The 13,830-nt window shown below is 41.7% G+C and overlaps 1 protein-coding gene across 6 annotated transcripts in view; it reads left to right on the forward strand.

Moving 5' to 3' along the window:
• Positions 1–13,830, forward strand: part of PCDH15 (protocadherin related 15) — a 2,123,136-nt gene that overhangs the window by 1,461,685 nt on the left and 647,621 nt on the right. For all 6 annotated transcript variants that reach the window (XM_033941002.1, XM_033941006.1, XM_033941004.1 and 3 more), the window contains one exon: positions 5,340–5,448. In XM_033941002.1, the coding sequence (XP_033796893.1) occupies positions 5,340–5,448 (109 nt within the window). The remainder of the gene's footprint in view (positions 1–5,339; positions 5,449–13,830) is intronic.

The raw sequence follows: 13,830 nt of genomic DNA on the forward strand, positions 1-13,830 counted from the left end.
TTGTTCTTTTATTGAGGTCTCTAACATCGCGGTAACATCTAATTGCATATCTTATTGAACCTGGTCTGCCACTTTGTTGATCTTTAATTCTACTAGCTCTAGGAAAGTTTAAGAAACGTAAATTATTTGCACGGTAATTATTTTATAACATCTCCAACTTCCTCCTTAGATTTGTATTGTCTCTTATCAAAGTATCTTGAACTTGTTTTATCCCAGTAACTTCCTTTTGTGTTTTATCAACATCAACTTTAACTGAAGTCAACTCTTGCTTAAGCTCTTTTAACTGTTGGTTCTGTTTACTTAATTTCTTTTCAACACTTTTTATTTGTGGAGTTAAAGAGTTCCCTAATTTAATGACCAAGTCCCAAAGGCTGTCCATTGTCACTTTGGGGGGGGGGGGTATACTACAGAAAAGGCACTTTCATAGTTAGTATTAGAAAACTCACCTCCCAAACTCTCTTCTAGTTGCTGCACTTGTTCCTTCTGTTCCTGCACAGTTCCGGCTACAGGTGTAAAATCCATCTTGGGACTTAACAAGTCCACCGAAGAATCTTCTGCCGAGCTCCCAGATGGAATAACTTGTGGTCCGTTCCTTTCCCATGGCAAGTTGGCTCTCTGTGGCTGCGGAGGAGTATCTCTAACTTCAGGGCTTAGAGTAACTTCCAGCCCAAAGATGTCATTCTGTGCTGCTGCATCTAGTGGGCAGCTTCCCGAAGCAACGGACTCCCATTGAAGGCGGCTCAGGAACTGCCCTATGGTCGCAAGAGGGGGATTTTCAAAGCACCACAAGGCTCCTGCGGTGCTTCTTCCCCTTCTCTTTGGCATCTCCAGGAAAAAATATGCAGTCTAAAGTGCAATAATTGCAGCAAAAAAGGTACCAAACGGGCAAGTATTCCAGAGCGACCTTCTGGCGATAAGGTACTTGCGACCATCTTGGATCGGCTCCCAGCTCCCTAAGGCCTGATTGACTCAGATGCCTAAGGTCCCACCCTTTGGGAGGAGTCTTAAGTGTCTGAACCAATCAAGGCCTTTGGTCTCTCCCCATGCATCACATGATGCACCGGGGATGGGAAGGCTCGCCATTTAGACAGGATGTCCCGAAACATGAGCCAAAGAGCAGGCTTCCTGCTTCCAATGTTTTAAAAAGGTAAGGGGGAGGTTCGGGGGAGGGGGCATCGAGTGGCAGGAGGGAGTGGGCTTCCCTCCTGCCATTTTTTGAAAACAGGGTGATTAACTTGATATCTGATTTCTCTAGGTAGAAAATTCCACCATTTAAGTGCGTGGAAAGAAAACCTAGCAGACTGTACATTTTTTACATTATATGCCAGTTTGCTACAGTTTGGATAATTAAGCGTAATCTCTAGAATCCATTATGACATGTTTTTCAGGTAGAATGATAACAGCCTGCGTGTACATAGGAGCAACACATTTTATTTGGTGAACCAGCATACATAGCTTAAAAAATACCTGAGCCTCCACCGGCAACCAGTGTAATGATATCAATAATGGCATTGCTCTCTCATGCTTAGATTTCCTATATATTAGTCTTGCTGCTTTTTTTTTATTTTTTTGGGGGGGCTGTCTGATTTTTTTTTTTTTATGTCTTGCTTTCAACATGAATAAACAGCCTTACAATAATCTAGATTAGCTAATATTAATGTCTGAACTATCAAATGAAATGTTAATTGGAAAACATGCTCATACCCTTCTTAGCTTCCACAGAACCTTGACAATCTTGGTGGTGACTGACACTACTTGTTGCTCAAATGTTAAATGCCTGTCAATCACCCCTCCAAGAATTGTTAGACTCTTCACTATTTCATATTTAACAACTTCAATGATAATGCATATCTGTCATATTAGGCTTATAGGGACTGTCAACCACCAAAAATCTAGTCTCCCTCCCATTAAGCTTCAATCTAAAAGTTGCAGTCCATTGTTCCAAAGTTTTCATCTTCTATTTATATCATTCTGTACATCGTTGGCATATATAAGTGTATTTAAGCCCATTTCTTCCAGTTTTCTCCCCACGGAGGCATTAAGATATTAAATAAAGTCAGTGAGATAGGTGAGCCTTGCAGCACACCACATTCTGGATCCCAATGTAAGGAAAGTAAACCTAAAATTATTATTATTATTTTAATATAGATCGTATGACGTGACATACCATGACACTTATTCCGATAACGGCAAGAAGATTCAACAATATCTGATGGGCGACCATGTTGAATAGCATTTGACATATCAAATTGCAAAATTATAACCTTTTTTCCAACACTGAAAAGCTTTCTTAATTCTGAAATTAACATTGTAAGAACTATTTCCATATGATGTCCTGGTTTACACCCTGACTGCGAATTATACAAAATGGAAAATTCCATCAACTGATGTGACACTATACATAAGAACATAAGAACATAAGAACTGCCATCTCCGGATCAGACCTTCGGTCCATCAAGTCTGGCGATCCGCACACGCGGAGGCCCTGCCAGGTGTACACCTGGCGTAATTTATAGTCCACCATATCTTTATATGCCTCTCTTAAGGAGATATGCATCTAGTTTGCTCTTGAAGCCTAGGACGGTCGATTCCGCAATAATCTCCTCTGGGAGGGCATTCCAGGTGTCAACCACTCTCTGAGTGAAGCAGAACTTCCTGACATTAGTCCTGAATCTGTCCCCCCTTAGCTTCATTTCATGTCCTCTAGTCCGTGTCAAATTGGACAATGTAAATAATCTTCTCTGCTCTATTTTGTCGATTCCTTTCAGTATTTTGAAGGTCTCGATCATATCCCCACGCAGTCTCCTTTTCTCAAGTGAGAACAATCCTAGTGTTATAAGTCTATCCTCATATTCCAGTTTCTCCATACCCTTCACCAGTTTTGTTGCTCGTCTCTGCACCCTCTCCAGCAGTTTTATATCCTTCTTTAGGTAGGGAGACCAATGTTGGACGCAGTATTCCAAGTGTGGTCTGACCATTGCCCTATAAAGCGGCATTATACCTTCCATTACCTTCACTAACAGGGAGATTGAGGCTACAGGTCTCGTATAATTAGTTACATCGTTCCTTAAGAACAAACCCATTCTCAATTGTTCAACCATATATTGAACGATATAAGTCAATCTTATAACAATCAACAAGATGGTGGAATTACTTACCTAAATATCACTCACTTTTACAAAAGCATAGTGCGGTTTTTAGCACCGGTCGCAGCGGTAACAGCTCCGATGAGCATAGGAGCTGTTACCACCGCAGCTGGTGCTAAAAACCACACTATGCTTTTGTAAAAAGGGGGTGGGATGGGGGTATATAAGATCTGTACCCGACTATAGAGTATTTTCAAAACTATGAAGACATTTTTGTTTCAGAAATTTATAAATTATTAAACATTAGTTTGGATTTGTAAATTCCCAGGTCTGCCTGGTCTCTTTGAATGTAAACTGCACTAACTCCCCCTTTTACAAAACTGTAGCATCATTTTTAGCGTCAGCCACAGCGGTAACAGCTCCAATGCGCAAAGGAATTCTATGAGCATTGGAGCTGTTACTGTCGAGGCCCAGTAATGAGGAGGCTGATTAGTTCTATTTTATATAGAATCAATTTTTAAGTAGAAGCTGACTTTTATTATGCATTTTTGTTGAATCCTACGTATATACTTTGTGAATCAGTAAGTAGATACAGTTTTGCATACCCCTCCCCACCTTTTACAAAACCATAAAAGTGGTTTTTAGGGCAGGCCGGCACACTGAATGTTTTGCACTGCTCCTGACGCTCATATGAACTCTATGTGTGTCAGGAGCAGCACAGAGCATTCAGCATGCCAGCCAGCACTAAAAACCGCTTTCGTGATTTTGTAAAAGGGGGATAATTAATTTTTGTTTTATTTTTATGCTTATTTATGATGGAGTTTTAATTTCTTTGTACAACAATTTATGTATTTTTGTCTTATGCTGTAAATATATATGTATATATGGTAAGTATTCACTGGCTAGGTGAACTATATATTCATAAATGAAATGTAATACAGTGTTCCCCCGGTCGTTCGTGGTTGACAGTGCGTGGTCCCGGTCATTCACGGTATTTTCTGACCACGAACCGCTGACAAGGAGAGGGCAGCGGGAGAGGCAGGAGAAAGCGCCTACTCTATGGAACTCATTGTCTTACCTTTTACAATCGGAAACTTCGATAAAGCAATTTAAAGCGAAACTCAAAACTTTTTTATTTGAGGATGCTTTTGGATAAAAATGTCCTTTTCAGGACCAAATCAACTATAGTTCCTTTCCCTACCTATTGTTCTTATCCTTAAGTGTGCTTTATTAAACATTGTACTGTATTTTCACGCATATAACACGCGCGTTATGCACGATTTTACAAACCGTGCATAACCATGCGCGTTATATGCGTGAGCGCGTTGTACAAATTTTTTTTTTATATAGTTCCCCCCCATAGATTCATCCCCCTGCCCCACCCCGAAGGACCGCTCGCACCCCTACCCCGAAGGACCGCTCGCACCCCCCCCCGATGTCCGATTCATCCCCCAGCGCCCCCCCCCGCACGGAGAAGCTGCCTACCGTTGGTTCCCGATGCCAGTGAGCCCTGCTGCTTCCTCTGCCGGCGGTCCCGCCCCTTCTCTGAGCCCTGCGATGCTTCCTCTGCCGCGGTCCCGCCCCTTCTCTGACATCCGTGAATATGGTTTTTCAAGGGGGAGACTGGAGAAAGCAGCGGGAGAGACAGGAGAGAGCAACCGGAGTGCCGTCAAGTGCAGGAAATCACTTGCTTTATGCTCCAACCGCCTTTTCATGCATTAAGTCGGGCCTTATCCAATCAGGAGCTTCTTTGACACACAGCTCCTGATTGGTAAGGCCCGACTTAGTGCAGGAAGAGGCAGTTGGAGCATATAGCGAATGATTTCCTGCACTCGCTGGTGCTCCGGCTGCTCTCTCCAGTCTCCCCCATGAAAAACCATATTCATGTTTTTTCAAGATTCATTGGGGTTCCTGGAACGGAATCCCCGCAAATATGGGAGAGTACTGTATAATTTACTTTAATTCATTGCTCACCCATTGAGCCAGTTATAAAAAAATGTCATCAAGTTGGCTCAATGCGGGCGTTAGCATCTAGCGTGCACGCTAAAACCGCTAGCGCAGCTTAGTAAAAGGAGCCCTAAGTGTTAATATTCAGTGGCCATCTTGTACTAAATATTGGCAGCTGGAGTCAGTAACATTTCTTATACTTTTAGAGTACAATAATGGATTTTTTGTTGTTCATATTTTTAGTTTGATGACTTGAAAAATTAGTATGCAGTTGATTTGCACTAATTTTCATGATTTCTATTTCAGGCACATGTGAACCCCATTAATGTCACTCCTTCAATACAAGCAATTGATCAGGACCGAAATATCCAGCCACCTTCTGATCGACCTGGCATTCTATACTTCATCCTTGTTGGTTAGTACCTGTTAAACATTTTATAAGCTTGTGCTAAATATGACTTAATATGAAAGAGATAACATAGCAACAATTTTTTGAAGTCTTATGCTTCTATATAGAGAGGCCTATACAGAAGCAGCCAGTACAGAAACTTTTCTGTATGGTGATGATCCCTGTTGCTGTATAAATCTCTTATCTCCCATTTTCTCAGAAAGCTGTCTTTTTCTTCCTTCTGTATTTTCCTATTGCTGTATATTTTCTTGTAATGCCTGCCAAAGGGAGGTAGAAAGTTCATGCTTACTTATCTGATGGGTCAGCTTTTAAATTTGGCCCTGAAGAATATCATGGAGTTTGCAACCATTCAGGCTCAAAAAGAGGAGAAACTGTATCCCACTGCCAGCTAGGAGGAGCAATCTAATGTTAAGAGCAGCAGACTGAGAACCAGGGTCTAGTTCAAAACCCATTGTGACTTTGTGTGGCCTTGGAAAAGTCACTTAACCTTTACTGCCTAGAAACAGAGAAAAATGAAGGCAGTTGAAGACTATATGGCTTATCTAGTGTGCCTATCCATGCCATACTCTTCCTTTCCATCCCTTAGAGATTCTATGTACTTGTCCCAAGCTTTCTTAAATTCAGTTTTTATCTTCATCGCCTCCACCAGGATAAAGTTACCAGATTTTCCATTTGAAAAATTCGGACCCCCTTGACCTGCCCACAGGGACGCCCAGTTCTGCCCTTCTCTGCCCCATCATACCCCAGTCCCACTTGTGATGCTTTTCCAGTCTGAATATCCATTTAGCCCCACTCTCTGTTTCCTATCCATCAACCAGTTTTTAATCCATGTGAATATTTCACCCTCGATTCCATGGCTCACAATTTTTCGAAGTAGTCGCTCATGAGGGACCTTGTTGAACGCCTTCTGAAAATCCAGATATGGGTCACCCTTGTCTATCTGCCTGTTTACTCACTCGAAGAAGTACAGCAAGTTCATCAAGCAAGATCTTCCTTTGCTGAAGCTGTGCTGATTGGTCCTCATCTGATTGTGTCCGTCAAGGTGATCAATGATGCGGTCCTTTATCAGCGCCTCTACCATCTTTCCTGGTACCGAGGTCAGACTCACTGGTCTGTAGTTTCCTGGATCTCCCCTCGAACCTTTCTTGAAGATCGGCATAACATTCGCCACTTTCCAGTCTTCTGGAATCCTTCCTGATTTGATCATCAGGTTGGCTATTATTTGGAGCAGTTCAGCTATAGCCCCTTTCAGTTCCTTGATTACCCTCAGATAGATGCCATCCGGTCCCGGGGATTTATTGTTTTTAAGCCTATCAATCTGCCTGTATACCTCTTCTAGACTGACCATCAACCCAATTTCCAATCTTCGTTTCCTGCGTATAGCCTGTCGGCTTCTGGTATGTTGTGTATATCCTCTTCGGTAAATATAGGCACAAAAAATGTGTTCAGTTTGTCGGCGATGGTTTGTCCTCCTTTAGCACTCCCTTGATTCCATGGTCATCCAACAGCCCCACCGCTTCCTTTGCGAGTCGTTTCCCCTTAATATATAGAAAGAACGACTTGAAGTTTTTTGCCTCCTTGGCTAATTTTTCCTCGTAGGCTCTTTTGGCCCCTCTTACCACCTTATGGCACCTACTTTGATATTATTTGTGCTTTTTCCAGTTTTCATCCATTTTTGACCTTTTCCATTCCTTAAACGAAGTCTTTTTGTCTCTGATTGCTTCCTTCACCGCTACAGTGAGCCACGACGGTTCCTTGTTCTTTTTATTCTTGGATCCCTTGTTAATAAGCGGTATATATAGATTTTGTGCCTCTGTCCTTAAAAGGGACCATGCTTGCTCTAGCATTTTTACAGTGCTTATCCTCTTTTTAATCTTCTTCCCCACCATGAGTCTCATCCCTTCGTAATTCCCTTTTGGGAAGTTCATTGCCATGGTCGTCATTCTGGGTTGATGTTTTACCCCTGTGTCCAGGTCGAAGTGGATCATATTGTGATCACTGCTTCCCAGCGTCCCTTCTATACCTTGCACTGGTCCTCATAGTCCATTTAAAATTAAGTCCAGAATTGCATTTCCTCTCGTATTTTCCTTGACAAGTTGTTCCACTGAGAAATTTAGTAGTCACCCTCTGGACCGACTCGATCCTGTTTATATTTTTTTGAAGGTGTGATCTCTGGCACTAAATACTTGGGACTAATTTTGGACTGGCTGGTCACCAGAGCTTATGTGAAACAGGATATTCAGCTGGGGCCCACATAAGACAGTTTTGCAGGTCTTGGCTGAATATTAGTCAGGACCTGTATAACCTTTTGTATCTTAAAAAATGTCACCCGATCCTCCTCCCAGGCCCCAGTCTGTACCACCCTCCCCAGCTCACACCATGAAGACCATCCCACCCTAAAACCATGCAGACCGGGCAGTGACATAGGGAGGATGAGAGGTGCCCCTCCCCCACCCTCCTCTCTGCCCCCTAATCCTTCCCTGATCCCGTATGCTACGTACGCTCCTCCCTTCCCTTCCCCCATACCTCTAGTTGAAGTTGTTGCTCGCGGTGGTCAACAACATGCTCCTAGCGACCCTGTCAGCTCTCCCTCTGATGTCACTTCCTATGCTCAACACCCAACCCCTCCTGCCGACCCCCCAATGGCCCTCCTGACAATCGTGGCAGGAGGGTGACCAAGTTCTCCTGCCGGACCCCCCAACGGCTCCCCCAAGATTGCCAGCAGGAGGGTGCCCAATCCCTCCTGCCAGACCCCCTCCATGAACCCCCCCACACCGGAACCCCCCTTAGACTTACTTTCTCAAGTTGGACCGGACGGCTCCTCGCACGTCCGGCCAGCAGGCCTGCCTCCATCCAAATGAGGCAGGCCCGCCCCTCCCTTGCCCATCCCACAGGATCCTAGGGCCTGATTGGTCCAGGCGCCAAAGGCCCCTCCCACTATAGGAGGGGCCTTAGGTGCTTGAGCCAATCAGGCTCTAGGATCCTATGGGTTGGGCAGGGGAGGGGCGGGCATGCCTCATTTGGACAGAGGCAGGTCTGCTGGCCGGACGTGCGAGGAGCCGTCCAGTCCAACTTGAGAAAGTAAGTCTAAGGGGGGGTTCCGGTGTGGGGGTTCATTGGGGAGGGTCCGGCAGGAGGGGTTGGGCACTGTCCTGCTGCGATCGCTAGGGGGAGGGGAGACTTGCAGCCATAGCCACAAACACTATACTAATCATGGCAGGGAGATCCTTGCCGCGATTAGGTACAGCGGCCGCGTCTACTTACCATGTAGGCCAGCATTTTGCTAGCCTACATTGTAAGCGTCTCCCGTTCTGCTAGAGAGATGCGTAGGGCCGCTTAGGTTCGCTTAAGGCTACCGCCTAGCCTTATGCGAGCTTAGGCGGGCTTGCGGGCCTCTCTAGGCTCCCTGGAGGCGCCTTCAATATAGGAGGCCTGCCTGGGGAGCATTTATTTTTTTTTTAAGTGCCTCCCAATTGGCTGATTAGACAGCTGTAGGATGCCTACAGCTGCCTACAATCGGGAGCACTTTGCAGAATCAGGGCCTAAATGTCTACTATCCTACATAAACAACATCTTTCTCCTAATTCCACTGTATACAGATGTTAAGGATGTGTCCATAAAAGTTCCCAAAGGTATTGAAAAAGTCTGCTCTCCAATATGCTAAAATTAAATACCATGACCCTATCCCTACCCTCAGGCACAACGCTTAATGTGAAAAAAACTTTCAAGGTACTTTGTATTCTGTTAGACTCTACTCTCTCCTTTAAACCCTAAATATCCAACCTCTGGGGAAAAAAAAAAACAACTTTCTACAGCCTAAAGTTTTATGACTAATCAGACCTTACTTCTACAACCACCACTTTGCTATTTGAGTTCAAATGCTTGTCCTAATCCAACTTGACTATTGCAACTCCCTCTATACAGGCATAATCTCTTCTAATATGCACAAACTCCAAATGATTCAGAACACTGCAAACAGATTGGTCTTCAGCTTAAAGAAATGTGACTCAGTTTCTGCTTATTATCACAACCTTCACTGGCTACCCATAAATGCTTGGATCATAGTCAAGCTCTCTTGTACCACCTACCACACCTTCAACTTCAACTCTCCAAAACAAATAGTTCACTTTTCCTTCACATCACACAGAATTAGCAACACCCATCAACTGATCTTCCCCTCATCTAGAGGTGTGAAATACAAGCAAATATTCAACACTGTTCAATATACAGCCACAAGAACCTGGAACAATCTTCCCACATCTATAAGGACAGAGACAAACTACCTCACTATCAGAAAAAACTAAAACATATTTCTTTGATAAATTCTATGCTACTCAGTAACTCTGCTTAACTGCCAAGCTAAGAATTGTCATCATTCTCTTATCCAAATGACTTTAGCTCTATGTTCCCTTAACTCCATTCATGAATCTGTAATTGCCTCCCCCCACTACTGTTTATCCCTACATCCTGAGCTATGTAACCTCCCCCCCCTCCATTTCTCTGTCTACCTGCAACATAGTTTCTGACACTCACTGATGAGATGTAACAACTTCCCCTAACTTCCTTACAGACCTCCCAACTTATAAATCACCTAGAACCTGTACTAAATAAATGTGATAATAGGGAATCCTTCAAATATATCTTGTGCACCGCATTGAATTACCACCGTATAAATAGGCTACTGCTCGAGCCACACTTCTTCACATCTCATTCATAAAATTCCTCATAAACTAATATAATAAAAGAATTTCATAATGGAACTCAAGTGCTCACAGTTGCTATGCCATTAGTATGCTTTTCGGCATGCAACCTTGATGTGAGCTATCATCGGTCCTTTTATTCTTTTATTATTATTATTATTAATTTCCTAAAATTTTATTTTATTTCAGCTTAAATTTAAATTATTTACTATAGCTGTTTACTGCAAAAGTCTTCTTATGTCATTATTATAGTAGTACTTAGCTTGTGAATACTATACAGCCATCAGAAAACGATGGAAGATCTCCGTTTCGCTCTCTCAGTATGAAATAGAGCTTCTTCAGGAGCGCTATAGTTAATAATATCAGCACTAAACAATGAAAAATAAAGAATAAAATCATTAAGTGAATATATTATTACAAACCAATTTTTCGTTTGCTAAAAGCTCTAACATTTACTGAAGGCTACAAGGGTCAACCTGAGATTACCTCATCATGTATGTGCATTGTGACTACTCGTACATAACCTTACACATCCTTTTGTCCTATTTAATTTAATTTAATTTTGTTTTAGAATCGCAGATACAAATTGTGTTTGGATATTCCGTTATTCTATTTTCTGCGGGATGGGGAATTAACCGCTCACCGCCCAAACTAACATATCTTGAAACATATCCCTATCGGACTATTTTAAAGATTACATATACCCACCATCAGGCTATACTAAATCTACATTCCATCCAATATCTTTACATTAACACATTAGTTTTATCTACACCAAACTAAAACCCTTAAATCTACCAACCTTTTAGTGAAACATCTATTATATGGCGGGGTCAAACACTCCGAACTCTCAGCCCTCGCTTCAGCTTTCAAAGCGTCTTTCGTCACATCAGGGAATCATTCCCCGGATGTCCTAATCGACATTTCCTGGGGCTCGTATTTAATGTGTTTAAGATCATAGCATTCTACTTCCTGGTTCGATTAAATCGGAAGCCAAGGGGAAAAACTACCCACAAAGACTTTATCTGTTTAAATTTAAAAGATTTTTATAATTCAAACACATGAACATAATGCCTTTTTTAATGTGTAAATGTGTAAATATATAGATGTATATGACACTCTAAAAAAAGGCTTGCCAACTAACTGTCATGTTCAATCCTTTTGGTTGGAGACTTTGCACTCGATCTATCCATCTTTGTTCCAATTGATGTAATTTCTTTGCCCTATCACCCCCTCTAGCAGATTCCTCCACTACATCAATAACCATGCACCATAATTGTTCAAACACATGACCATGTGCTAAACAATGTGCCACCATTGGGACTTCTTTTCTTTTTAAATGTAGACATGATTTATGTTCTGTCATTCTGATTTTGAATGACCTAGTAGTTTTGCCGATATAAACTTTTTGGCATGGACATTTAATCATATACACTACATGGTCCGTTCTGCATGTTGTTCTGTATCGTAACTGGTAACATTTATGGTTTAAAGGGTTTTCAAAAACAGATCCTTGTATAGTTAACGGGCAAATTTGGCATTTTCTACAACTAGAGTGATATCCAATAGCCGTATCTTCTTTAAATGTTTTATCAGGTTTTAAACTGAGGAACTCTTTTAAATTCCGTGATCTAGAATATGCTAGTCGAAGTTTAATATTCTCAAAGCATGGACTTCTTTGGACAATCCTCCAATGGTTATACATTATATTAGCAATCTGTTCAGCTTCTGCACTGAATCGTAAAACACATGTTTGATGTTCATCTATATTCTCATTGAGTATCTGAGAATACTGTTCCTGCGTGTTCTGTACTGTTCCTGCGTGTTGAGATGGTCACGGTTGCAGGAGTCATTCTTGATGATTATTTTTAGCTCTCCGATATGATCTTTTTAACACCTTTTCTGGATAACCTCTGCGGTTTAGGTTCTTAGCTAACTTATTGGCTGATTGTTTAAAATCCCCCATATGTGTACAAATACGTCTATAGCGTATAAATTGCGCTAACAGCAAGCTATCTTTAAGAGCTGTTGGGTGACAGCTGCCATATTGTAGGAGGTTTGTTGTATCTGTGGGTTTAACATACAGCTTAGATTCAAACTGATCGCTCTTATTACTAACCCACACATCCAAAAAGTTTATGCCTTTGCTTGAATAATTCATTGTATGTTATCATCTCGTGTGTTGAGCCATTTTACAAAATATGCAAGTTGGTCAATTGAGCCTTGCCATAATACAAAGACGTCATCTATAAATCTTTTCCATCCTTTGATATGTTGATCCAAAGGGTGAGTCACTAAATAGGTTTCCTCAAAGTGCTTCATATACAGGTACGCTATTGATGGTGCGCATGTTACCCCCATCGCTACTCCTTTAACTTGTAAATATAGTTGAGACCCATCAGTAAAAATGTTTTTTGTTAATGCCAGTTCTAATAAAGCCATGATAAATTCAGTTGGACTTTGATGAGGACGTGCTCGACTATTCAATGCCTCTTGTGCAATTATCAAACATCTATCTTGGGGCAGTGACGTATACAGAGATACAATATCTAACGTGACCATAATAATAGATTTATTTGAAACATCAGTTGTATGTAACCAACGCAAATAGTAGTAGTCCGCATATATAGAAAGAGGTTCCAGGATATAATTTTTGGAAGATATGATCTGTCTTCCTGGCAGTTTATTAAATCTCTTATGGATTTTAGGCGTTAAATAGATCCAAGGTATAGTGCTATGTTCCTAATGTGAAACAGAAATTCTGATTAGATTAGATTTGAACCTTGGCTTCTCTGTAACTAGTATACCAGGAGCAGGCAATGGTAGATGTTATGGAAGGGAATTGACAAACAAAAACTAAACAAGCTGAATTGTCCATCAGGGGTGGGTGAAGAGAACTGTTCTAGGTGGTAATTTTCCAGGTGACAATTTGAGGGTAGGAACTGTCCAAGGGACTGGTAATCTTTCTTTATAGGTAGTGACCATGCTACTACCAATAGTGCAGCTGCACTTAAGGCCTCTTGAGGTAGCATTAAAGTTCTGGCACTCTATTATTAGGTATGACAGCACACAACACTGACCTGAATGCTATCTTTCACTGGTGGCCACTCCTCTTCTATCCTTTTTTCTGCCCATTCATCCACTCCTCCCATTATTAAATATTTAGGGCCATATTCTATAATCTGTGTCACAATTGTAGGCAGCAGAAGGCGTCCTACCACTGTCTAGCCCAGACATGGGCAACTCTGGTCCTCGAGGGCCGGAATCCAATTGGATTTTCAGGATTTCCTCAATGAATATGCATGAGATCTATCTGCATGCACTGCTTTCCATTCATATTCATTGGGGAAATCTTGAAAACCCAATTGGATTCCGGCCCTCGAGGACCGGAGTTGCCCACCCCTGGGGATGCACGTTTTCTTTTGTTTTTTTTTTCAAATTCTTTATTCATTTTTACAATTTACAACAAGTGTTATCAGAAATAACATTTAAATTTACAAACTTACAAACATCACTTGAATTTCTATTACAATCACCTTAAATTAATGAAATTTATCCCCCTCTCCTACCCTTACCATATTATATGTAATCATGTATATCATATAATATATTCTTTTCTACTAATCCAAGCAATTAATGTAAGATCAGAAACCCCCCCACCCCCACCCTCTCAGTTACAATTATGTAA

This window comes from Geotrypetes seraphini, chromosome 4 (assembly GCF_902459505.1).
Source record: "Geotrypetes seraphini chromosome 4, aGeoSer1.1, whole genome shotgun sequence".
Classification (NCBI taxonomy): Eukaryota; Metazoa; Chordata; class Amphibia; order Gymnophiona; family Dermophiidae; genus Geotrypetes; species Geotrypetes seraphini.